This window comes from Tenrec ecaudatus, chromosome 1 (genome assembly GCF_050624435.1).
Source record: "Tenrec ecaudatus isolate mTenEca1 chromosome 1, mTenEca1.hap1, whole genome shotgun sequence".
NCBI lineage: Eukaryota > Metazoa > Chordata > Mammalia > Afrosoricida > Tenrecidae > Tenrec > Tenrec ecaudatus.
In genome coordinates this window covers 183615382-183642977 of record NC_134530.1, presented here as the reverse complement: position 1 = coordinate 183642977, position 27596 = coordinate 183615382, and the positions used below count along the sequence as shown (strand labels likewise).

At 38.9% G+C, this 27596-nt stretch overlaps 1 protein-coding gene across 1 annotated transcript in view; it reads right to left on the bottom strand.

Annotated features, from left to right (window-relative positions):
* Window positions 1-1706: 1706 nt before the first annotated feature.
* The window catches only part of MROH9 (maestro heat like repeat family member 9), a 151423-nt gene continuing 125533 nt past the window's right edge, over window positions 1707-27596 (bottom strand). The window contains exons 12-20 of the mRNA XM_075541049.1: window positions 26978-27115; window positions 25454-25574; window positions 19926-20063; window positions 17126-17302; window positions 12566-12718; window positions 12354-12470; window positions 11506-11608; window positions 4259-4321; window positions 1707-1921 (exon numbers count right to left, since the gene is read on the bottom strand). Coding sequence (XP_075397164.1) covers window positions 1707-1921; window positions 4259-4321; window positions 11506-11608; window positions 12354-12470; window positions 12566-12718; window positions 17126-17302; window positions 19926-20063; window positions 25454-25574; window positions 26978-27115 — 1225 coding nt within the window. The remainder of the gene's footprint in view (window positions 1922-4258; window positions 4322-11505; window positions 11609-12353; window positions 12471-12565; window positions 12719-17125; window positions 17303-19925; window positions 20064-25453; window positions 25575-26977; window positions 27116-27596) is intronic.

Here is a 27596-nt window from a genome sequence, read left to right as displayed (position 1 = left end):
TAGGGTGAGTGAGGCAGGATTTTGTGAGAGAACTGGTTGCGTTGGGGCTTGAGAAGGACACACAACATGTTTTTCTAAAGGCAAGTCTAGATGCATTCTGAAATCATTTGCACGCTGAATCCATATGCATTGAATGCTATTTGCCGTAAAGTACCAGGATTATTAGGAAGAATAAGCATGGCTCCCTTGCTCATAGAGTTCACAATCTACTAGGTATTCAACATTAAACAAGCTTCCAAACCACTTACTCCAGTGCAGGGAGCTGGGATGGGAAAGTAGACATGAAGCGGGGAGAGCAAGGATGAAGTAGAGCATGTAAATTCAAGCTGGAACCCATGCCAGTCTCTTAGTGCTTCCATCATGAGGTGGGTATCAGATCATCAGAGGATGTGAAAATTCTGCAAAAGAAGTGGATGTCCTTTGTAAACAGAACTAAATCCACATTTGGACCCCAAGTCACGAGGTGTAGGAGGAGTCAGAGGCAGGTGACACAGCCATTGCCCCACAACAGCAAAGTGAGCCCGAAGAGACATGAAAACTTACATAAACTGCAAGTTAACACATTGGAAAGTCACATTAGAACCAATAGAGGAAAAGACCTTTCATCGAAGTATGAGTCATCTTGTGTGACCATGACTCACTCAGTGGCAGTGAGTTGAGTAAGTGAAGTGTCTTGATGGTAGGAAGGTGACAGAGGATGGTAGGAGGGTAATTCAGGAGGCATGAAAGATATAAGTCAAGTTAGTTCATAGAAGATCTTTTATACCCTAAGATAAGTGTTGGATTTAATCTGGAAGGCAGATGGTGAGCTACTATGTTCAGCGCTCCAATTTTTGTTTTAAAAAGTTTAAACCCTTTAGCACCACATAATCCTCTCTTCAGGTCTCTGTTCTTCCCATTCCTTTCTTACCCATAGTTGTACTAAAACACACTCCTTAGTTTTCTCCAATACTCCTTTTTTACTTTAGTGCCTCTACTTGGTGTACATTTCCCTCCTCCATTCCTTTTACTGTAGAGGAGACCTGGTGGCCAAGTGGTCACACAAAGGATTGGGATCTGCAAGGCTCACCAGCTGCTCTGCAGGAGAAAAGTGGGGTTTTCTACTCTTCTAAAGAGTTACAGTCTCCGAAACTCATAGGGGCAGTTCTACCCTGTCCTATCCTATAGGGCTACTATGTGTCGGCATTGGCTCCATGGCAGTGGGAGATTTTTTTTATTCCTATCACCCTATCAGTTTCCTCTTCTCCTTTGGGAGCACTATTCTAGGCAGTGTTCCTTTCAGCGGGATAGAAATGAGCACACTGTGTGTCACTGGGTTGTGACCTTCCTGATTATGGAAATCCTGTTTACATCATTCGTATGTCCCCCCTGTCTTCACAGTGTCTGACACTTAGAAGGTGAGCAGATGAGGTATGTTGATTAACTCTGGTTTCAAATGTCCAGTGCCTTTCATCAAATGCTTTACTTGTGCCTCCGCCCTATATTATTAATGGATTTGATAAAGTAGAACATTTGAACACTGCCACAGATACACAATTCTCATTTCTGTATTTGAATAAAGAATTAAGAAGGAGCAGCAAGAGCTTCTAGCACCTTCCAGAAGGTAGACTTCGGTTAACAACAAGGAGAAAGGTCATTTTCTGAGGTCTGCTCCAAGGCATTGACAAACTTCTCTTTCTCCATAAGAATCTCCAGTCTTCGTTATGCTATTCGACATGTAACAGATTCCTGTCATAGCTCATTTTTTTATAATGATAAATTATCTTCAGTTTTTTGAAGCAGAAGAAGTTAAACAGTCTTCGGAAGGTTTGTTTAACACTTGAGGAGGTCAAGCCATAGGATATTTCCTGAAAAAGCTTTTTCGTTTGTTTTGCCAACTCCCGGATTGAAGCGTCTTCATCCCGAAGCACTCGATCAATAGCTGAAATAGCAGGAAGGTGTTTCATTCAAGGGATCAGTAGGTTCCTTAGAGCCTTAGACAATCTAACCCTGAAGAGTCCCTTAAACCATCCACAGAGTGCCCCTACCCGAAATCCCATGATTTTGAGCAAGAGCTTTCAGGAGATTTTAGCCTCCTTCTTTACCAGGAAAGAAAAATGACAATATTCACTAAACACCAATTTTTGTTATATGCTGAAAATTTTACTCTGTAGTAAAAGTATACATTCATAAAGAGTTTCAATATGGCTTGCAATAGTGACAAAAATTAGGATCAGTCTTACATCAAACAATAAAGCAGCGTTTCTCAACCTGTGGGTGGTGACCCTTTTGGGGTCAAATGACCCTTTCACAGGGGTCGCCAAATTCATAACAGTAGCAAATTTACAGTGATGAAGTAGCAACAAAAATAATTTTATGGTTGGGGGTCGCCACCACATGAGGCACTGTGTGAAAGGGTCATGGCGTTAAGAAAGTTGAATCACTGCTAAGGGATTGTTTGCATTAGTAATATTTATAAAATGAAATACAATGTACTTACTAAAATGCAAAAGTGTATTTTTTTGGCATGCAAAAGTATTTTGGACAGTGAAGTCAATGATAACATAATTATAATTTCATTAAAAATAAACATGGAAAATACTGATGTTTTTAAACATATGCCAGCTGTTAATCTCATTATTTCCAGTTAGATTATGAGTAATTACTATTTTCTTCTACAATTAAAAGAAACAGAAAAGGGGAAAGGAGGAGTGGGAGGAAAAAGAGCAGAGGTGGGAAAGAAGAAAAAGATTCTAAGAAAGGGGAGAACTATATGCCTTGCATCTAGAAAGCAATCAAGAAATATATGTTATTGAATGAATAAACAAATAAACAGTTGGAAAATGAAGAAAGGCAATCATTCTGCTCCTGGAGGGCCTTCCCTGCCTCCCTCATCAGTTGTTCCAGATTGATTCTGGCTTTGATGAGTTCATGCTTCATGTGTGTCAGCGTGAAACCGTGCTCCATCGAGTTTTCAATGACTGACTTTTGAGAAGTAGATCTTACTGTGTCTTTTTCTGTTATGCTTCCAGATGCACTTAACCTTCCAGCCTTAGTGGTTGGTGGCTGAGTGCATTCATGAGTAATACCCCCCAAATCGGGTGTCATTGTGTTGTTGAGTTTTATTGAATTGATTCCCATTAATGGAAGCCCCAAGCAATAGAGTGTAATTTCCCATAGGCTTTTCTTGATCGAAATATTCATAGTAAGCAGTCTTGGTGGCCCTGTGGGGTCGACATTGGGCTGCTACAGGTTAAGGTCACAGGTTGAAGCCCACCAGCTGGTTTGTGGGGACAAGGTGCCGCTCTCTGCTCCTGTGAAACTCACAGTTTCACCAACTATACAGAGTCACTGTGCGTTGGAAAACTCACCGCTATTGGGGTCAGCTATAACTCATAGTGTGGAGTAGATTGTAATGATAACTATAGGGTGGCGGCCTAACTCCTTGCTATGAGAGTTACTTCCATGGCAGTAGTTTTATAAGTTGGAATCAACTTGATGACACTGGGTTTGTGTGGGATCTTAACAAAAGCAGCTAATTTGCTCTTTCCCAAGTCACCGAATTGGGTTACATGCTGATCTTTTGGTTTAGCAACTAAGTGCCTAATGGTCAAGCACTTAGCCCATGTGCCACCAGGGCTCAAGAAGGAATTGAGAACAATGAACATTTCTTCTATCAAAATGCGAGGGTCTCAGGCATTTGCCTCTTGGCCTCATCTATTGTCCTGGTGGTACAACAACTAAGTGCTCAGCTGTTAACTGAAAGGTGGGTAGTTCAAACTCACCAGCTGATCCAAAAGAGAAAGATGGAACAGCATCTTCCATAAAGATTTGCAATCTCGGAAACACTACGGAGGTGTTCTCCTCTTGGGTTCTTTGAGGGTTGCTATGAGTAGGGATTGATTGACAGCAGTGGGCTTGGATTTGGGATTTTACATTCCCTGTTTGCTGCTATATCCCCAGAGTCTAGACATTATTGGATGAATGAGTAACTGACCCCTCACCTCTCTGCACTTGTTCAGGGATCTCAGATGACAGCTAAATCTGCAATGATGAGAGAGATCAATGGAGAGATGTAAGCAGGAGAGTGGGTGAGAGAAATAAAAGACGAACTTATCCCAGTTTTCACACTACTTACCTGAAAGCCCTCCGCGCACCACCCACTACCATCACCTTACTCCCACCCCTGGCACCACTATAGACCTTATTTTGTGACTAGAATTAAAATAGTAAATGTATATAGACTTCTGAATAAATACTTTGAGACTTTAATACGTACCATCAAGCATAACTTCAATTTCAAGGCTGAGGAGTAAATGGCTGCACAATTTTGCCAAGTACCCTATGCACAAAGTAAAATTGAAGTTACTCCACAATACATTATGAAAAGGTGTTTTCTTACATTGTCTTTCTCGCTTTCTTTGAAGCAAAGCATTACCAGGTAACTATTGAGTCGTCTTTTAGAACTTCTAATGATTACTGATTAATAAAAATTCTTCATTCAAATAAACTGGTGTGTGTGTGTGTAAATGTATACAGATCATAATTTGTACAGCTCAATGAATGACCATAAATTGAACATTCCCTAGTCACTGCCTAGGTTACTAGGTAGAATATTACTAGTGTTTCAGAAGCCTCCCTACTGTCCTTCCCAGTCTCCATCTGCACTGTTCAGATGCCTTGTGTGTGTACATTACATTTGTGAAGTCCATCCATGTTCTTGTATGTAGCAGTTCATTAATTTCCATAGCTACAAGGCAGGCTTGTGAACTTTTCCGTTTTTTTTCTTATTGAACCTAATCCAAACCCACTTCTGGAGAGTCAATTCTGACTCATACAGACCCTATAGGATTACATAGTATTGTCCTGTATAGTTTCAAAGGCTGGAAATCTTTATGGAAGGAGATTGTCCCCCCCCCCCCGCTTTTTTTTTGCATGTAGAGCAGCTTTTGGGTTCAAACAGATGACTTTTGGTTAGCAGTCAGTTGTTTATTGTGATGAATAGAAGTGTCTAATCCTATTGTGATCCAATTTGTCAAACATTTGGTTAATTTTTAATGAACTTGGCAGTCGTGTTAGGAAACAAGTACACGCAAGAGTCCAGGGGCTTTGGTGGCATAGAGATTAAATCCTCACCTGCAAACCAAAATGCAGGTGGGTTTGAGCCCACGCCTCTCTGTGCGAGAGACTGTCAATTGGAATTAACTTGATGGCAGCAGGTTTGACTTTTGGGGTTTCGTTTAGAAAAAGTTTGCATTATTCAAAGTCGTCTAGACAGTCACTCAAATTTACTTTTAGAAACGTTGTTTTATAGTTTTCATTCATATCTACAATCCAACTGGAATCATGAGGCATAAAGTAAGGATCAAGGTATTTCTGTATGGTGTATAAATAGCTGACACTATCTAGAGAGGGGAAAAACAGAAAAATGTCTTTCCATACAGCTTTACAGGGTCATCCGCATCTTAGATTGTGCTTGCCAGAGGGTCAATAAAAAAGTACTGCCATTAGAGTTCCAGTTCACACGTGTAGTTTATTCCACACAAAATGTGTGTCTACAGTCAGTGATTGGAGACAAGTCCTTTCAGTAATAAATGCCTATGTCTTAGGACCCTTAGGTTGCTTTCAAAGGAAAGGACGATGGGGAATCAAAACTGCTTCTCAGGAGCTCTCCTGGGCCAAGACCGCGAAGTCAGCTCACAAGGCCACGGTGAACGTGTTTGCAACATGCCAAAGGGGTAATCTTGTTAGATTTTCTCAAAGGACACAGTGGGTGATTATTGTGAAGAAGTGTTAAGGAAACGGAAAACTACACTGGTGAGAAAAATAATAAATGCAACCCATCATATGAAATTTAAAAAGATAAGAACTGCATGATCATATCAATTGATGCAGAAGACATCTATGCATCTCGTAGGAGGCTAGAGATTGTATTTCTTCCTGGTTTTGACCATCTGAATGTCTTCTTTGGTGAACTCTCTGCTCATTTCTTATTCGGATTATCCCTCTATCTTGTTGAGGTGTTGCCGGTTGATATAGGGTTTAGAGATTAGTCCATATCCAATATATTATTGCCAAAATTTCCCCGATTGTGAGTTCTAGTTCTGTTTATTCTTTTGAAAGTGTCTTATTTTTAGTAGTGACCTGTCATCGATTTTGTCTTCTCCTGTGTATGTATTTTTTCATTATGTTTGATGGTGTGCTTGTTTCCCGTATTAGGGCCCTTGAGTTTGTACCTGTTTTCTCATTCACGGTCTTTATAGCTCTAGGGTTACATTTAGGTCTTTAATCCATCTTGAGCTCATATTTTATATACGTGGTGAGGTATGGGTCTTGTTTCCTTCTTCTGCCGATGGACGTGCAATTTTGCCAGCACCATTTGTTGAAGTCAGCACCATTTTGTTTTTCCCCATTTAATATTTTTTAGTTCTTTGTTGAAGATCATATGTCTGTGGGTGGATGGATTTATTTCTTGGTTCTGTCATTGGTCTATGAATCTATTGTTATCCCAATACAAGACTGTTTTGACTACTGTTACTGGGCTAGAGGTATTAAGATCAGAAAGTGAGAGGCCTCCTGCTTATTAATCTTATTATAGTTCTTTGACTATGCTGGCTCTCTTTGCTCTCCACATAAAGTTAATTTGTTTTTCCATTCTTTTAAAAAAGATTAAAGTTGGGATATAGCTCAAAATTGTGTATTTAGGAAAAATTGACATTTACACAATATTAAGCCATAGACATGGAACACTTCCATTATGTACATCTCTTTTAGTTTCTTGTAGTAATGTTTTCTTTTCACACCTATGTTGTTTCTCTAGTTGTTTATTCTTAAGTATTTAATCTTTTGTGTGGCTATTATGAATGACATCGTCTCATTCATTTTTCCTAGCTTTTTAAAAATAAATAAACAGGAATCCGACTGATTCTTGTATGTTGATCTGTAGTTGGCCTTGCTCTCAAATCTTCTGATTTTGCTCAACAATTATTTATCAAGTCTTTGGAGCTTCATATGTATGGGATGATGTCATCTGCAGATAGAGCGGGTTTTATTTCTTCTCTGACAATTTGGATTCCATGGTAGTGTTAGCTCTAGTCTTTTCTCAAGGTAATGGAGGCAAGATAATGCATTTGGTATATTATTTCCATGAAACTTTAATTTTCTTCAATCTTATTTCCTCCCGATTCAGGTGGAGAGACCAATAATTTTACCTTAAAAGGCCATTCACAAGTTTCTAAGGACCCAGCGCTGCTCAGCAAAGTAGGATGCAGAACATTGTCTGTGAACTATGTTATGCCAGTTGACCTTGAGTCAAAATGCTTTTGCCAATACAACTTTTACAAATGTATGGCTTATTAACAGCAATTACAACACTTATTCTTAATGTAAATTTCCCATCACCATTAACCTCCCTTCCCCCTCCTCCCACCATTAATAAGTTTAGCCTCTGTACATTGACCAGTTTTTGCCTTTTTCTATACAGCAAGTCATACAATTATCTGTCTTTTATGCTTGACTTAGTTTTCTTAGCACTATGCCTTTAAGTTCCATTCCAATTGTTGTGTGTATCAAGATTTCATTTCTCCTACTGGCTAGGTAGTAGTATTACATTGCATGTATGTATCACATTTCATTGGTCTTTTCATCTATGGATGAGCAGTGACGTTGCTTCCACCTTTTGGCTATTGTGAATAGTGCTGCAATGGTTACTAATGTTTTATCTGTTTGAGTCACTTCTTTCAAGTCTCTGGGGCATATAGCAAATTATATTTCTATGATTTTGGAACAATAATTTTGACTTACTGTTTTACTACAATGTCAATACCAAAGCAATCAATAAATTCAATGCAATCCTGATCAAAATTCCCTTCTTTATAAAATGGAAAAAGCATCCTCAACTTTATAGGAAATAATAGAAGCCCCTAATAGCTAAAGAAATATTGAAAGAGAAGAAATCAAAATAGGAGGAGTCAGATTTCCTGATTTTAAACCACCTGAAGTAGCCAAAGTTACCAAAACAGTTGAGTACTTATGTAATAGTAATAGGCATACAAAGCAATAGATGAATGGAGCAGAACTGAGAATCCAGAAATAAACCCTCTCATCTAGGATCAACTTATCGTTGGCAAGGGGCCTAAGCTGATTCACCATGAAAAGAATATCTTCAATAAATAGTGTTGGAAAAGCTATATTTCCACCCTATACAGAAAACATACAAAAATTCAACATGAACTGAAGACCTAAAGGTGAAAACTGAAACATAAGATTACTAGAAGAAAATATAGGGCAACTTTTCCAGCCTAGGCTTTGACAATTGGACTATCTAATTTTTTAAGTGAGAGCAGTTAAAGACAAAATATAGAACTTGAACCCATACAAAATTAAAAATTTAATCCGCCAAAAGACTTTACCCCAAAGGAATAAAAGCAAGCTACTAAGTGGAAAATATCTTCAGAAACCATTTGTCTCATAGGAGTCTAATAACCTGTATGTGTGTGGTGGGTGGGGAAGAGTAATTATAACAATTTAACAACAAAAGGACAAATAACCTAATCATAAATTAAAAATGGCTATCAAACACATGAAAATATGTCCAAGTTCATTAGCAACCATAGAATAATGCAAACCAAAGTGAGATACCATTTTCACTAGAATGACTAACATGAAACAAACCGGAAGATTACAAATGTTGGTGAAGATGTGGGGAAATTTGAATCATATACATTACTGGTGGGAATTCAAAATGGTACAGTCGTTGTGGAAATGTGATAGTTTATTAAAAAGAAATAATAGAACTACCCAAGTCTTAAAGGACATTTATTTCCAAAGTTAACTCAAGAACAAAGGAAATCTAAACAAACCTATAATTAGATTAAAGCAGTAATTTAAAACTTTCTACAAAAACTGGGGAACAGTTGGCCTCACTGGTGATTACATAAAAATGTTTTAAAATGATTTACTATCAAAACTTTACAAACTCTTCAAAAATAATAGAAGCACCAAGCAAGTCCAAAGTCAGCAGGATAATTTATAATGACTCTCGAGTTTGAACACACTCCTTTCCTTTCTGAGACCATTTAGACACTGCCATTGCCCTCTAGACTCTGTTAGCCAGGCTCTCTGGATTCCGGGTGGAGGTTCCTTGGCCTTGGGCTTCAGTTTCAGCTTCTAGTCCCTCTTGGATGATAATCATGCTCCCTTAATTTTGAGCAGCCCCTTCTCTTATTCTGAGTGACAACCCCACTCCTTCAGCACTGGCAGCCATATCCCATCAACTGCAGGCAGCACCTCTACCTTCCATGGTGGATGGAAGTCCCACATTCCATAACTAAGCTGATGAGGATCTGACTCTGTGAAACCAAGAGAAGAAAACCATGGTCGTACCCTTTCAGACCAAGGTAGCGCTGTTAACCATGTTCCTTGTCTCTCCAACTTCTGCTTCATTGTTCCTTGACCTCTTGGCCCCTTGACTACTGGGACTGTTTGAGTTATCCCAGCTTCTACCCATCTTGGGAAAGTATTCCAAAGTTCTTTAGGCCTACCAATAATGTCTGGAGGTACCTGCTCCATCAGTAAGTGACCAATGGTACCCCACTCTACCAGAAAACCTCCTTCCGGAAGGAGCTCAGTCCTCTCTGTGGACTGGCTCCCATGAAGCCTTGTGCTGATCTCCTGGTTCGTTGCCACTTTTCTGCCCCTACCTTTCGTTGTCTATGTCATTTCTGGTTTTACGTCTTTCTTCAATTCCTTCTGTATATTTACATGATCTGTTTTTGATGTCTGTATTTCCATCAACCGACTGTTCAATGATTTCATTTACAAGCACCTTAAATTCCTCTAGTCTCTAACTATTCATTCATATTTACTACACTCTCTTCACATTCCAGCCACCTGTTAGAGCAGCACCCCACTCATTCAGAAGTAAATTTAGTATCGTTTCTTCATCACTTTAATCCATGACAGATGCTGTTTGTGTTTCTAATTTTTGAAAATATAAATATTTTTTTAACATTTCAGTGGTTTTTAAAAGGTGAAAAGAACAAAAAGTTATATCACCAATTTTGAAATCTATTGTTGAAGGATTTAATTATCACTGTGTATATAATTTAACTACACATTTTGGCATCTCCCACCCCCACCCCCATCCCCAGTGGTATGCATTTCTACCACTAGGCGAGCATCCAGCAACTTGCTCTGAATTAGTGCACCCAGTGGTGTCAACTGGAAATGTTCTCTCTGATCACAGTGAATTTTTTTTTTTGTAGAAACAGTTTCCCTTAGACCTCATTTTTTTGTGATGACTAATTTAAGAGAACAATGTGCAGTTGTGAAATTTTGTTTCCTGTTTGGGAAAAAATCTGCAGAAACTGTTGTGATGTTGAACACGGCTTACAAGGACAATACTATGGGAAAAACTCAAGTGGTTTTCTCATTTCAAAAGAGGTGAAATATCAATTGTTGACAAATCTTTGCCTAGACATTTGTCGACTTCCCAATTGGACAAAAATGTCAAAAAAATAATGTACTTGTGCTCAAAGACCAACAATGGACCATTGAAGAGATGGGGAAGTTATCTGGACTATCTTGGGTCTGGGTTCAGTGAATTTTAATGAAAGGTTTGGGAATGAGAAGGGTCGCTGTGAGATTTGCGCCCTGGATTTTGAGGGGCCAGGAAAAGGAGTGGTGAGTGGAAGACACCATCATCACCTTACCCAAAAAAGTTCATCACCTTACCCAAAAAATCAAAGATCAAGCTGATGCTCATTGTCCTTTTGATGTGAGGGGGATAGTGCATTTGGAGTTCACTCCTCCAGGTCAGATTGTTAATCAAACTTTCTATTTAGAGGTTATGAAAAGATTGTGTAACAGTGTGTAACAAAATAAGTCTGATTTGTGGCAGACAGGGGACTGGTTTTGCTGCCACAGTAATGCACCTGCTCATGCAGCCATCTCAGTGGACCAGTTTTTGGCAAAAAACAGCATGCCTCTCTTGCACCACAAGGCGAGTAAGGTGTTACTCGCCTGATCTCACTCCGTGTGACTTCTTTTTGTTTCTGAGAATGAAGAAGGATATGAAAGGTCAGTGACTTGATGATGTAGAAGAGGCGAAGAAAAAAACGAGGGAGGTGCTGTCAGCCATCCAAACAGATGGGTTTGAAAAATGTTTCCAAAAATGGAATTTCAGATTTGACAAATGTATTACGTGTAATGGAAAGTACTTCAAAGTTGTTTTGTTAAAAAATTTTAATACATAGCTTTGCAAAAACATCCCACTTGGTGGGGTCATAATCCTGGAATGCACTATGTATTATAAAAGTGAACTCTCTTTCTATCATGTGCATTGACTTCTATGCATATAGGATGTGTGTAGCTAACATATGATCGATACATTAACCTCTATACAAAGACAAGTGCTGGTTATAACCAACAAAGCAATTTCTATTTTTTTCAAGACATCAATTGGTACAGTAATTTTGTGCCTTTTAAGACAAGCATATAGAGAAATGAATATTGGATTTTACTTACCTAGTAAAATAACTGCTCCCCTCCTCAGATATGCTCGGGAACTGTTCAGAAATCCCAGGGTATCAGATATCAAATCTGTAAGGTAGCTCCAGTGAGAAATATTCTGGGAATAAAAGGCAAAAATATCTTAAATGTTGAAAAAGCACATTTGCTTCACCTAGAGCAGCTTCAGAAGAAAACGATTTACTTTTATCATATTTAGGATTAATTCTACAACTTGAGGCTCTTGATGTATGAACTTTGTGTTTGCTTGCAGGTCTCATTCAGCAATGTCCCAAACACAACAGCCTCAAGTTTAACCACAATTGCAAGGACAGTGCAGGACTGCACAGGGTTAATTCTGGTGTATTTAGGGTTGCTCTGAGTTGGAACCAACTTGATGGCATCTAACAACGAACAACAACATGATTTCCCAGTGCGACTTTGTGTTTCAACACTGAGGCTAGCATTCCTCCATCCCCGTTTGTTTGCCATTCCAGTTCAAGGTGGTTTCAAGAGGGGCAGGTCAAAAGGCAGTGGGAGCAAAATTCCAATTTCCCTTTTGATCATTTGAAATACTCCTCATACCTTGAAACTTATCCATGGCCTAAAGAGGGTGGGTGAAGGAAGGCATAATAATTAAACTGCAGGAGAAAGCGGATAAGTAGATGAGTAGTATTGAGGAAGAGGAATTTAGAACTTTAATTTTTTTTTGCTCCTAAGCCTTGGTTATAAACACCCATTTTTGCTTCTTTTTACATTATTTTTCCAGAATCCATTCTCTTTCCCATCAGAATTTTTATAAATTTGGATATCTTTTAAGTTCTTTCCACATCTCTTTTGTTGGTAAAAAATGAGGGGTCACTTACAAGATTATTACAGATGTTGAGCACCACCATTTCAAAATCATAGTTTTTGTCTGTAAGCCAATATGATATTGACCAGTCAAATTGTAAAGAACAGATTTCTAATGTAGTTTTACATGCCTGTAAAATAGAATGTCGAGCATCTGTTCAGTCATTGGTACATAAAACACTACATTTTTCAGCAAAACTAAGAAAAATAAGACAGCAGGACTTACTCTAACTACTACCATCGCTGGATCCTCCAGAAACAGGATAAGAGGCACCAGGCCTTCCAATACCACGTCTTTGAACATCCAAGTGTACTGATACATATCCCTGAGTAATTCACCAAAGTGCCGGATGGCCATACTCCGAATGCCTTCACTACTCTGGAATATGCATACATACCAACAAGTCCTCATTTGAGAATAATATCAGAACTTCTTTTTAATGAAAGGGCAATATACTCATATATACATATAAGCATACACATATACACACAAATACATGCATGGACATGTATAAACACATGCAACAAGACTTCAAAAAAATAATGGGTAGCAGCCAAGAATCCTTGGACCCTTAGCTTAGAATGAGGTTTCCAAGGACTACGTAGGCCAGATCAGGAGTTTGGATGATAAGGATTTTAGAGGAGAAAAAAATATAAGTCAGAAGAACTCACCTTTTAAGTTTTTGAGAAATGTTCATGAACTATTTGAAAACTAAATTTTTATATGGACATCCCCAACTAGTTACTCACATGACCTTGGCTAAATTAATTGACATTTATTTGTTTCAGTTTCCTTTTCTACAAGCAAGGGATAATAATTATAATAGGATTGTTGAGAAGATAATGCTATAGTTCATATAAATCACTTAAAACCATGCCTGATACCTAACAAGTACTCAATAAATTTTAGACATGACTGTTATTATCATCACTATCATCATCTTTATGTTCAGAAAAAAATAATTTTCCTAAGTGAAATTTCTTCTTCCTATAATGTACTTTCCCTTCTTCAATGAATTCTGGATAATTCAGAATTTATGCATGTTTCAGTATTAGGATAAATTAAAAAGTATTGTTCCTATTCATTGCAACTTTTATTAAATGAAAATATAAAAATCTGATGATACTGTTTCTCAACAGATCCTCCATGTAGATCAATATCTTTTTGAATTCAGTGTTTCCATCTTGGTAGCCCTGTGTGAACTAATTTTGTGCTTTTCTATATATATATCACATCAATCTGTCATACACTGCTGGTGGGACTGTAAAAATGTATATCCACTGTGCAAAAGGATATGATGCTACCTCGAATAACTGGGAATAGAAATTCCATGTGACCCACCAATCTCGTTGCTGAATGTATACCCTAAATACGTAGGAGCCATGGCATGCACAGACCTATGTACCCTCAAGCTGATCACAGCACTGTTTTTAACAGCAAGAAGATGGAAATATCATAAATTCCCACAAACAGAGAATGGATAAAGAAACATGGATATTTACACAATGGAATAGGGTGCATCATGGAAAAACAATGGTGAAACATGAACGTCTCATGGCTTGGATGATTGGCCTGGAAACCTTGTGCTGGTGAAATTGCTCAATTACAAAGAAAGGGACAAATTGGGTAGGAAACCACTGTAACAAAGAGAAAAATATGACAAAGGTTTTCACACTAAAAGAAACAAACGTTGATGGTTATCAAAGGTGGGAGGGAAACATAGAGATGAAGCAATAGGCTAGACAGGTAGCTAGATGTTGGCTTGAGTGAAGGGAAGATGGTATTCCATAAAGGGGGAAGAGGCGGGTAGGATAAGCTAATGGAGAATTTGTTAAGGAGCTTAAGTTGTGTAAAAAAATTTGATTACCTGAAATGTCAACCGTCAATTCGTACACAAAATGTTGTTTTTGATGGTAGTTTGGGCATTCTCAAAAGATTAAACCAAAGCCTAAACCTGCTGTCATGCATTCGATTCCAGCACAAAGTGATTGCATTGAGGGCTTCTGAAGCTGCATAACTTTCCAGGGCAGAAAGCCTCACCTCTCTTGCTACCAGCCCAACTCATAACCTATTATGCCCCCGGAGCTCCTTCAAGGTACTGAAAGCATATTCCCTTTCCATGTTCTGTGAATTGGGGCAGCTGCAGTCTGAACGTGCCAGATCAGTGCTGTAGGCTGGGGGTTAAGCTTTGCCAACTAGGCTTTTTGCTACAGCAGCCCTTGTTACCCTCAAAGAAGGAACAGGTGTGTTTTCATGATGAAAAAAAATATCTTAAGCCCAATTTTCTAGTCTTTTTTTTAGTTTTCTTAAAACTTCCTAATAAGGTGTGGGATGAGCTGTAAAAAGTAGCCACCCCCATGGGAATCTTAAAAAAGCAATCACCATACGTTTTGAATGGACTGACCTCTCCGCCTTGAGTTCACATTTGAGGTCTCTCCAACCTTTAAAACACTGAATCTGTCTAAATTCTGGACTTTGAATTAGAATTGACTCAATGGCGGTGATCTTGGCTCTGCTCTGACTCATGTGATGTAGCATTCACATAAACGTGTGGCAAAGCTTCAATGCTTTGGGAAGATGACTTCTGGCCATTTGTTTACAATTTGCCATTAGCCCTGATCTCAAAATAACTTTTACTTTGGGGAAAATATATTTCATTTTTTGAAAACATCCTAAAAAATGAAGACTAGTGTATTACTGAGAGAACTTGTTTGCAGTATCTACTGATCATGGAGCTACATGTAAGCAAATTAAAAAAAATGGGCATATGCAAACTGGGACCCAAGTAGCAATATGTTTGGATTATGTTGTGTAATGAAATATTTTTCTGGCTCATGAACAGTTCATCACAGAAGTCTTTAAGGATACATAGATATTTTCTGGTATATCAAAGTTTTCTTTTATATTAAAATATGTTATAATCATCCAGCTTTTATGGAACACATTTTTCATATAAAATTGGGCTTTTCAAATGTTAATTTTTTAATATAATGGTGACAATATTTAATATAATAATCACCTATATGAAAATTGTTCATATCAACTCTAATTCCCATAATAAACCTGTGTTTCCCTATCTTTTTCAGAAGGGGAAATGAATGCTCAAAGAGAATGAGGCCCAAAGATTCCACAGCTATTAAGAGGTGGAACAGGGATTTGAACCTAAGCAACACAATTTAAAAAATCATTTTATTAGGGGCTCATACAACTCATATCATAATTCACATTTACATCAATTGTGTAAAGCACATTTGTACATTTATTGCCCTCATCAGTCTCAAAACACTTGCTCTCCACTTAAGCCCCTGGCATCAGCTCCTTATTTTTTCCCTCCCTCCCCACTCCCCACTCCCTCATGAACCCTTGATAATTTATGTTATTATTTTGTCACATCTTGCCCTGTACAATGTCTCCCTTCACCCAGTTTTCTGTTGTCCATTGCCCAAGGAGGAGGTTATATGTAGATCCTTGTAATCGGTTCCCCCTTTCCAACCTACCCTCCCTTCACCCTCCTGGCACCGCCACGCTCACCACTGGTCTTGAAGGAATCATCCACCCTGGATTCCTTGTGTTTCCAGTTCCTATCTGTACCTGTGTACATCCTCTGGTCTAGCCTGGGATCATGATCGTGGGTGGGGAGGAAGCCTTTAGGAACTAGAGGAAGGTTGTGTGTTTCATCGTTGCTACCCTGCACCCTGACTGGCTCATCTCCTCCCAGAGACCCTTCTGTAAGGGGATGTCCAGTGGCCTACTAATGGGCTTTGGGTCTCCACTCTGAACTCCCCCCCCTCATTCACAATGGTATGATTTTTTTGTTCTTATCATGCCTGATCCCTTTGAAACCTCATGATCACGCAGGCTGGTGTGCTTCTTCCATGTGGGCTTTGTTGCTTCTGAGCTAGATGGCCACTTGTTTACCTTCAAGCCTTTAAGACCTCAAATGCTATGTCTTTTGATAGCTGGGCACCATCAGCTTTCTTCACCACATTTGCTTATGCACCCACTTTGTCTTGGATGATTGCATCGGGAAGGTGAACATCACAGAATGCCAGTTTAATAGAACAAAGCATTCTTTCATTGAGGGAGAACTTGAGTGGGGGCTCAATGTCTATCAAGCAACACAATTTATAACCTCAATTAGGAAGCTTGGTGGTGTACTGGTTAAGCACTCCACTGATAACTGGAAGATCAACTATAAAATCCAACCAGCAGCTCTAGGGGAGCTTAAAGATTACAGCATAGGAAACCCAAGTCATATTCTGTATTCTATGGTTGTTATGACATGATGACACACAGCAACCACAAAGTTATGCTTAATAATACCTGAGTGATGAAGATTGTTAAGCACTTTGACTTCTAGCTGAAAGGTTGGTGGTTCAAACTCACCCAGAGGCACCTCAGATAACAGCCCTGGTGATCGACTTTGGAAAGGTGTGGAAAACCCCATGGATCAATTGTCAGCATACATGGTGTTTGAAACAATCCCACAGAAACTGCCACCGCCACCAGCAGCAGCAAACACCGAGTTATACTTCCTCTTTGGTCCGAAGGCAGAGACTGTCTTTTGATTCTTATTGACGACAAGACGACGTTTCCAGGTTCTCAGTGTAAAGAAGAAAAGGACACTACTTGAATGCTTACCATTGGGAACTTCTGGAGAAGAAATGATGGCTTTGCACACCAGGACCATTTCCAGTTGGCATGTTCTAGAATGTGATATTGCATCTGCCGGGGCATAGCTGATCTGAAAAACCCAATAATCCCATACACCCACATGTAACTCACATGATCCATCAGAGGACAGTAGCTGGCAGCAATTTTGGTGCATAGAGATGAATAGGTGACCTTGTCCAATTTTTCTAAAAGTTTTCGGAGGGTGATCAAAGCCCGAGTTACCACAGTCTTATCTTTGGACAAGAAGGCATCCAAGATTGCTAATATTAAGCTGCAGACATTTTCTATCTATAGACAAAAGCAAGAGAATGATACGGGGGGGGTGGGACTAGAAGGAGTCTTGAGCTAACATTGTACACTCACACCTCTGAAGCTGGGCAACACACAGTGATGTGCTAGAGCTGGCTTGTAAGACCAGACTGTCCAATTGTCAATATTTGTGTGAACCAGCTTTTTAAAAGGGTTATGAACAAAATCTAAGACACCGATTAAATGAAAACAATGGTATGAAGTACTGAAAATGTATCACTTTCTAATTGTTTTAGGACATTTCACTATTATCTACACTCTGGAGGTTACTTAGGGTGCCTCAATGGTGCAAGCGCCTTGCAAATCAGTTGTTTGCCCTGAAGTTCGGCTGTTTGAGCCCATTTGGTACCACCATGAAAGAAAAGCCTGGCAAACTGCTACCATAAATATTAGTCAAGAAAACCCTAGGACGCAGGTCTTTGTAACATATAGGGTCACCGTGAGTGGGGGGCTGACTTGACAGCAGCAACTAGCAAAGGCAAGGCTATCGACATGTATTTGTCTGTTTGGTGGAAATGAGACACGTTTATACTCCTGTCAACTTCTTTACAATCCGACAATGAGTGGTGTCACTTTGACAGTTTCAAACCAGTTACCATAGGAGTATTTACACGAAGAAATTGGGTTTGTTTTCCGAGAAGTCTGTTTTGAGCGATTTACCACCCTACCCCTGGCAGGATGACATCTGTGACTTCTATAGTATATGGGTGTTCGTGATATCATTGGAGATGGGAGCCACAGAACTACTGAGCAAAGCTCTGGGGATCAATTGCAGGTCAGACTCAAACATCCAGCAAGGGAAAACATGACAAGGAGACGTGAAATAAGAGCAAGAATGGTAGGAAATAAAAGAACTGAAGGAAAGAATTAAAACTCCTTGAACTGATCATATTTGCCCAAACAATAACTTTAAGTAGCAAAAAGAGGAATAGGCTATATCAGGCTCAGAGGCTGTTTGTATCTGGCTGGGGACTTCAGTCTTATGAAACCTAGATTAATCTCCTCTGCTTCTCTCTTAGCGGTCTAATGGTGCATCGTTAAGGGCTTGCTTGCTAGCTGAAAGGTTGCTACTTCAAGTAGGCTGAGCAGTTTAGAGGGAGAAAGATATCAAGATATCAGTCAAGAAACGTCTACAGGGAAGTTCTAACCTGTTACACGGGATTGTTATGAGTCCCAAGCAATTCAACCTCAATACCTCCTCTCTTGCTCTCCTGGCTGATCTTGTGATAGAATATTCCTGTCACTTGTGAACCATGAGAATAGTTCTGGACAAGGCAATAAAGAAACTGCTTAGCATGCACAATTATTAAGTCAACTGACTCATATGATCTGTTTAGACAAGCAGTCTCTGCTTTATTTCACTCCAAACGGGTGCCCACAGGCAGACTTTAGGCTTTCCGAGACTGCTCAATGGGCAAATAAGGATTTATTATTGGATTTATTTTTATTAGATTGATGAAAGCAAACAGATTTAAGGAGCAGCTACATTCTCAGTTTTGTGCAAGGAACTTTGGAATCCATAAGAGATTACAAAATCTAGGGGTATGCTTAGCTTCCACCTACCTGGAAGGCAAGATGCATGAGTGTCAAGGGTAGAAAGAATAGAAGGCAGTTATTTTGAACAGTTACTTGTCTCAAAATCACCTAGAGCACTTTCAAAAACATGGTTCTCTGGGCCCTATTAAGAATCTTGAGAGGAGACCGACAATCAGCATGCCTAAACAAGATACCAGGTGATGCTGATTTCTGGCTCAAGAACCTTTCTGGTTCTTTGGTATCCACTGATACAAAAATATTGAATAAGTTCACAGTTGGCATGATTCTCAGATGGCATGTCTCTCACTTGGTGATCAGAGTAAGCTGTAAAGTTCAAGATGATTGAAAAATAAGGCAAAATGGAAATATGCATGGATGAAGAAGAGAAGTATTATGAGTGTGAGCAAGTACTCTGAAATAGGACTCATGTGTATGATGGACATGTGTATGGATATGTGTGTGCACACACATACATAGAGGTCTCTTTGGCTGTCAGTCTTAAGGAGAGGTTTAGTGCAGGATAATGTTTATAAATAAGTTTTGAATGAAGTGAATTGTTTTCTGGGAGAAAAATAGAAATAAAGTGATACAGCTGCTCAGTTGACTTAAGTCATCCTTGCTCGTCAGTGCAGTTTTCTTATTAATAAAACAGAAGGTTTTGATATTATTTTGGCTATATAAATCCACTTCCATCAAGTTGATTCCAACTCAGAGTAATCCTCTAGGGAAGAGCCATTGGGTTTCTGGGACAAAATCTTTATGGAATCAGATTGCCTTCTTTTTTCCCCATGGATACATTGGTGGATTTGTATCAGCAATTACAGTTCAGTACTTAACCCACTACACCATCAGGGTAACTTTTTGCTGTGTAGAACCGGAAAAAAATATGTCCATGTGTTATCTAGAAAGATAGTGAACGATATAAAAATCTGATTGTGATAGAGCTGGATAACCAAATTCTCTCTCTCTCTCTCTCTCTCTCACACACACACACACACACACACACTCACACAGACTCACACACACACACACACACACACACACACACACATACACACACACTTACCTTATTGATAACTGGTGCCATGTTGGCAATTTTCTGCAAGCTCAGTTTACATACAGAAGGATTTACATCATTTACCCAGTTTCTGAAAAGAACCAAAAATTCTTCTGGAAATGGACTACTGAAGAAGCTATTCAAAAGCTGAGGGAAAAAGCAAAAAGGTCTTAGACATAAACAAATACCTTGAGGGAATGAGTCTTGGGGACACCAAGGACAATTGGAATAACATCATTCACAAAGACTGTTTCATATCCTACTTTGCTGAGTAGCAATTGCAGTCTTAAAAAGACATTAGCAGCCATCTAAGGTGCAACTATTTATTGGTCTCTCCCCATCCAGAGGAAAATTAGTGACAAAATTGGAAAGGCACTGGGAAATAATTAGTCCAGTGGACCATGCAAACATTAATCTCAACTAGATGCTGCCTGCCTACTACGACCAACTTCTGTGAAAAGGAGCATCACATTAGAAGGTCCTACATAGAGACTAGTGGAACCCCCAAAACTATAGTCCTTAGTAATCATTAAAGTCTGGAATTGAACTCATCTGGATGTTAGGATAACCAACCTTCTAAGATCAAATGGGCAGCATTTCCCTAGGAAAATTTCAGAGGGTTAGGCAAGGAGGAGAGATAGAAACAGAAAACCCAGGAATGGAGTGGGATACATGATGATACTTTGAGGGGATTGCAGTGGATGGCTTGGAACAAATTGTTATGAATTATTGATTGCAAAATTGATTATCTGATCTGTACACCTCCACCTAATTAACAAAGAAAGTTCAAACAAAAAAGTGCAAGATTTCTGATTTATTTACAGAAATCAAGACACTTTCTGCAAAATCGGAACATGAGTCATACAAAAACTTCACATTCTTATACTTATTCCTTCTGTTGAAGTAGCAGTCAGAACAGAAATTAGATGCTGTTCATACATTTACATATGCATATTATTTTCCCCTTAATTGTTAGACAATTAGTGATTTGATTTAAATTACCTCATTCTCCTAGTCAAGTAGACAATGAGTGTTTATGTAAACAGGCATGCATTGTTTAATATTCAGTCAGATACTGCTCAATGCCATATCTGCCTATAGTGTCACAAGAATTGTACTGTGTCATTTGATTGTTGAATGGGAACAGCTCTAATCTTATTATTCCACCCTTCATGGTTTTAAAGAATGCAAACCCGACATTTATAGCATCCAGCCACAGGTGTAATACAGGAAGTGAGGCAAGAAACAGATACTATTCGTGAAACTATCCCAGGCTATTACACTAGATTCTGAATGAGAATTCCAGACCACAGCATTGTGGTCATGGAGAATTTGTACATGGATCAAGAGGCAGTTGTGTGAACAGAAAGGGGGAATACTTCACGGTTAAAAATAAGGAAAGGTGTGCACCTGGGTCATATTATCTCACCATACATATATGATCTGTATGCTGAGAAGATAATCAGAGGCACTGGGTTCTATGACGAAGAATGTAGGATTATTGGAGAAGGCTGATTAACAACCTGCTCAATACAGATGACACAACTTTGCTTGAAGAAAGTGAGGAAGAGTTGGAGCATTTTGTGATGAAGATCAAGGATTTCTGCCTTCAGTCTGGATTACAACTCAATGTGAAGAAGACTGAAATCCAACTGGACTGATAGGTACGTCCTGATAAATGGAGAAAAAATTGAAGTTTCCAAGGCCTTTTTCTTGCATGGATCCACAATCCGTGCTCATGGACACAGCAGTCCAGAGATCAAAAGAGTGTTGCATTGGGTGATTCTGCTGCACAAGACTTCTCAACAGTATTGAAAATCGAGGGTGTTCCTATAAGGACTAAGGTGTCTGATCCTAGTCATAGTATTGTCCCTTGCCTCGGAGACATATGAAAGTCAGGCATTGAAAAAGAAAGACTGGGGAAGAAATATTGAGCTTGTATTGTGGTGTGGTGAAGAGTTTTTAAAGCACCACAGACTGCCAAAAGAACAAACAAATCCTTCTTGGAAGAAATATGGCCAGCATGCTCCTTAAAGGCAAGGATGGTGAGATTTTGTCTTCCAGTCTTTGGACATGTTGTCGGAAGAGACCAGTCCCTAGAGAAGGACATAGAGGAGCAGCAAAAAAGGGGAACGTCCTCGATGATATGGATCTACACAGTGGCTGCGACAATGGGATCGAGGAAAGGAAGGATTGTGAGGATCTCACAGGAATAGGCAGTATTTCCTTCTTTGGCCATAGGATCACTACAGGGGGGAACCAACTCAATGACTCCCTACAATAATGCGATGCTATAGTATAGTCTTCAACTGTAATGAGAACACATTTGTCAGTTGTGCCAGTATGAGGAAGGAAACTGCAGGAAACCACAAAAATATCAAAAAGAGTACTACATTTAGATTGCACAGTCCAGGTTGAATGCAAACAAAATAACATCTGGATTTTTTCTTAAAGGTACATTGGCATAAGCTAGATAAAGAAGTTTCTTTTAAGAAAGGTGACCCGTGTACAAAGGCTCCATGGGGTAGGACACTTTTGAGCACTTTAAATGCCAGAGTGATAGGAGTTGACAGGAAAGAGTAGAATGGAGGAGAGTGAGGCTGAAGGCAGTTGAGGCTGGGGGGGTGGCCCAGGACCTGGAGGTTAGATTAAGGAGATTTAGTCTATGAAGATACAGTTGTCATGTGTCCGTGTATGTCTAAATACATAGCAACCAATACATATTTAGATATATGGGCACCCACATGTATATTTAAAATTTCTTAGAAATGTAATGACAGTTTTATAGATCTTAAAGAATTCTATGGAATATCATTAAATATCATTAAAACACATCAAATGCATTAAAATATTTTAAAACATAATAACAGTTGTATAGTTTTAAAGACTTTCATAGAACATCTTTAAGTATCATTAAAACAAATCAAGTACATAGAAAAAAATGGAGTTCTTTTCAACTTTCAAAAGAACTTTTACAAAAATTAAATACCAGATCAGAAAAAAAGCAATAACTTTCCCAAGGTTGGGTAAGTAACAGTCCCCCTCCTATGGTATAAGAAAATAAAAGGACAAAGGAAACTTTCAAATGAAAAGAAAGCAAAGTTTATAAGGACTTCCATTATTAGTCTGCCAGTTTGTCATCCTGTGGTGGCTTGCATGATGCTGTGATACTGGGTGCTATTTCAAATACCATTGCGTCACCCATGGGGGGCAGTTTTTGTAAATCTTACAGATTTTGAGAAATTACACATGAGGAGGAGCAGGCAGACCACTTTTGAAAAATTAACCACTGGAAACCTTATGAACAGCAGCAGAACATTGTCAGGTACAGTGCCAGAAGATGAACCCCTAAGAAAACAAAATCCAAATTCAATACCACGGAGTAGACTCTGACTCACAGTACCTTGTTTAGGGTTTTTTGTAGGCTTTATAAATCTCAGTGGCAACAGCAAACCTGATCCTGCTCCCAAGGATCAGCTGGTGGGTTTGAAAGACCAGCCATACAGTGAGCAGTTCAGTATTCCCCTGATAGCAATATCAGTACTCAAGTTGAAGGTCACTTAAAATAATACTGGAAAAGAACTATCTCCCCAAAGCAGAGCAAACCTTAATGCGAGATGGGAGGAGCTAAACTTTTGGGACTTTTAATTTACTCGTTTGGCATGACTCAGACTGAAAACTAGTTACAAAAACAGATTAAGAATTTGAAAGTGGTCTGTATGAAGTATGAATCTAGGACAACTAGAAATCGTCAAAAGTGAAATGAGATGCATAAATATGGATATCCCAGGCATTAGGGAGCCAAATGAACTGAAATGGCCAATTTAGAACTGGACAATCCTATGGTTTACTATACAGGAATCCCATTGACTACATCTGTGAAAAGTAATGATGGAGAAGTTCAATATCATCTGTCAAAACAAAGCTAACTGGGAAATAGACTAACAATTGACCATATGCAGATTTAGGTTGACCCAAGCTTTGCTATTTTCAACCACCTCATATGCCCGCGAAAGTTTTATGTCTAGATCATGTGTATGCATGTGTGTGTGCATGTGTGTGTATGTGATCTTAGATGATCCCTTTCTGTCTGATCTCGAGGCAGACGAGAGCAGATTTGATGCACTGAACACTAATGAACTAAAGAGCTGTGGGAGAACATCAAACACGAAGAAAGCGGAAGGTCATTTAAAAGACAGGGAAGAAGGAAAATATCCAAGTGGACGTCAGAAGAGACTCTGGAACCCGCTCTTCATCCAGACTAGCTAAACCAAATAGAAGAAACGAAGAAGCCAATGAACTGAATAGAAAATTTCAAAGGGTAGCCCGCGAAGACAAAGGAAAACATTATAATGGAATTTGCAAAGACCTCGAGTTAGAAATGGAAAAGGAAGAACACACTCAGAATATTTTAAACTAAAGAACTCAAGAAAAATTTCAATATAAGGTATAATTCATAGACTGTTCCCAGAATTACTATAGGTGAAGTAACTTCAAAGTATCCTGGCAATTGAGGGTTACACAAGCATCCAAAGAGAATGACCGTGCAATGTGTTCATCACTGAACAATTGGAAGGGCAGATCTGCCCAACTCAAACAGCAGCAATTACTGTATTCATGATGTGTGAGGCAATTAGTTTTTTATTAACAAGCATCTGCTGCCTTAATGTCATTAATATAAATTTTATGTGTGCTGTAAATTCCTCTCGGATTACTTTATAGGACATCTAGTTAGTGTCATGTTTTGATCGTTTATTATCTGTACATTCTTAAAGGGAAATTTAATAAAATGAAAAATGAGAGATACAAATAGATTAAGCAAAGTTAGGAAACATTTGTGATTTGTTAATGCAATGCTAAGTTAGCTTGATCTATACATATTTCAGGAAGCTTTAGAAATAGTGGCTTAACGTATGAGAATATATTTTATCATTTACCAAGTATTTTGCTGGATTAGATGTTTGAAATCATCTCAATTGAACCTTAGGTTGAAAAATGTATTTTATAGTATTATTTTTATGGAATGAATTTCAATTTGTTATAGCCTTTCTACCTACCATTTGTAAGCAAGAGGACTTCTCAATTTGCTTGACTCCTATATGGCCTGATAACCTTATAATATATTGTATAATGTACATCAGAAAAGTAATATGATCCCACATCTTACCTAGTTATTTGTCCAATTTCTTTTTTTTAATTCAGATGACCTGGAGTATAATTTAGAACCCAGATCTTACCTACCAAGTTGTTATTCCTTGATATTCACTAACAAGCATGCAGATATGTGTGGACTGATTTTATTTTAAAAATCAGTGCTGTGAGAAGTCACACTCTATTTTAAAAAGGTGAAATCAAGTTTTCAGAACAACTTAAAGGCCACCCCACTACTCCCTCAATTCTTTTAACTTCAACTTTAGTTATCTATAATACTCCTGCTTGTTAAGAACCAGTGTCTAGAGAGGCCAGGGAAAGGTCGAAGTGTCAAGTTTGAATAAGAAAATGAGAACACAGTTGTTGAGTCTCCAAATAAAACTCACTTCAGTGAGAACTATTACTGTGATGACACTGTCTTCTGACCTTCTTGGACCTTCCACTGAGAGCTTGTAGAGATAACGCAGGGTTTCTGGAAACTGTGGAAAGTTATAGTCACTGAGAGTTCTATAAAGAACAACAAGGGGCCAAGTTAGCAAAGAAGAAGAGAATTGACTCTTCGTCAAGAAATGCTAATGGAGGTAAAAAGAGAATCATTATCCTCATCTCTTGCTCAACCCAGATAAAAAAAAAATATTCAATACCTCCAGGTAGTCTCAGGTTGAATTCTACCAGACACTGGGGAATTACTACAAATCCGTGGATCCTTGACATTTTCTCTCTTTATTAATGTCATTCCTCTTTCCTGTTGTCCCTATCCTTAGCCACAATACAAAAGTGTTTTGTTTCAAATTCCCATTAATTGCTTTCAAATTAAGAGAAAATATGTATCGAGTGAGTATCCACCCTCAGATGGCAGTGCAGGTCACCTTTGTGGTTGAGACGCAAGCCTTCCTTTGAAATATTTAGCGAAGATGAGCTGGCAAGGTGGGACTTCCCTGGTTACTCAGAAGACGAGGTAGTAAGCTCAGATTACTAAACCATCGCCACCACACATTGGGTGTGACCAGGTTTGCGACTGACCATACACCCTAACTATTTTCAGTTCCAAGTTAACTGCTCTACCACAGCACTTCTCACACGTGAACGTTCATGCAAACCACCCGTGGCTCTTGCTAAAATTCATATTCCGAATCAGTCTGCAGGAGGGTCTGCCATTCTGTGTTTTTAACAAGATCCTAAACTATGCCATTGCTGCTAGTCTGTGGACCACACTTTAAGGCAAAATCCCAAAGTACCAAGGAAGGAGTGGCTCACAACTGGCTGTAGGGTGCAGAAGTGTTCTATTTGTGCCCAGTAAGGTGTATGTCTGAAATATCTCTGCAAGAGTACAGAGATGATATAGACTGTCTCTTCAGGCTCAGTCACAAATTGAAATGAGCTCTTGTGGTTTTTTTTCATGCATCTTAATTCTGATCAGAAGATCTGATTCTTATAACCAGTAACTTGCTATTCTAGAATAGAAATCCCCTTCTAATATAAGAAAAACATTGAAAATATTTTATTTCATTGCATTTCCCCAAATGTATTTGGCCCATTGATCTCAGGTTTATTGGGACCTTTTCAAAGTGGGAATCCATCTCTAATTGGTGCTTGTAGGAAAGGGCTCACTTAAGAACAGAGGAGGACAAAAACAGATGCATTCTTGGTCCTCCGTATCTGAAAAAGAAGCCTCTTCTGTGGAGGGAGCAGAACAGGATCTTTGTATCATCAGGTAAGAGAGGAAAGACAGGGAACATTTTTACAAAGTAAAAGTCCCTTAGCATCATTGAAGAAAGAAACATCAAATGGAAACTCAGTTCATTCACAGTCATTTGGGATTTGGTATGTTGTGATATTGGTATGTTGTGAGAAAGATGGGCAAGGTGTGATGGAGATTGAGATTCCTAGGCAGAGTGCTCTGTTCTTACTTGGCCACAAGATAAACCCCATGGTGTTGGAACAGCACTTGGGAAAACTGGCTCCAGCAGTTCCTTTTTTGAAGAGCATTGTCCACTTGGTGCAGTCCAGAACATTTCAGCAGGATTCTCAGGGCATCTCTGGCAAAGCTGTGATCCCAAAGGAAAGCAAAGTCAGGACCGGTCAGTGACCATCACATATCTAAGGACGTATGACCTACCTTTTTATCTTAGGCAGGATGCAGGTTTTGAGATAGAGGGTGTGCCATAGCAGGTGAATACTGCTAAATACTCTTCATTTTGCTGGATTAACAAATAGTACAAATGAGCTTAAAGCATTCATGGGAAAATTCCATTGTCATTAAATTCTATTTTTCTAGAAAGTTTTTGAAGCCACCTCATACAAGGGGTGGGCCAATGGGGGCATATGGAGTGATATTGAAATAGTAGCATGTAACTATCTAGGATTCATTGTATAATAGCTTTTTATAACTGATGGGATGAGTTTCAAGGGCACTTATTGATTTTCTTCTTTAAATGCCTTAAGTACATAGGTTATATCTATGTATTAGTTAGAATGGATACTTTATGTCTGGTTGTGGCCCCAAGGAGTAGAATAAAGTACTAAGTC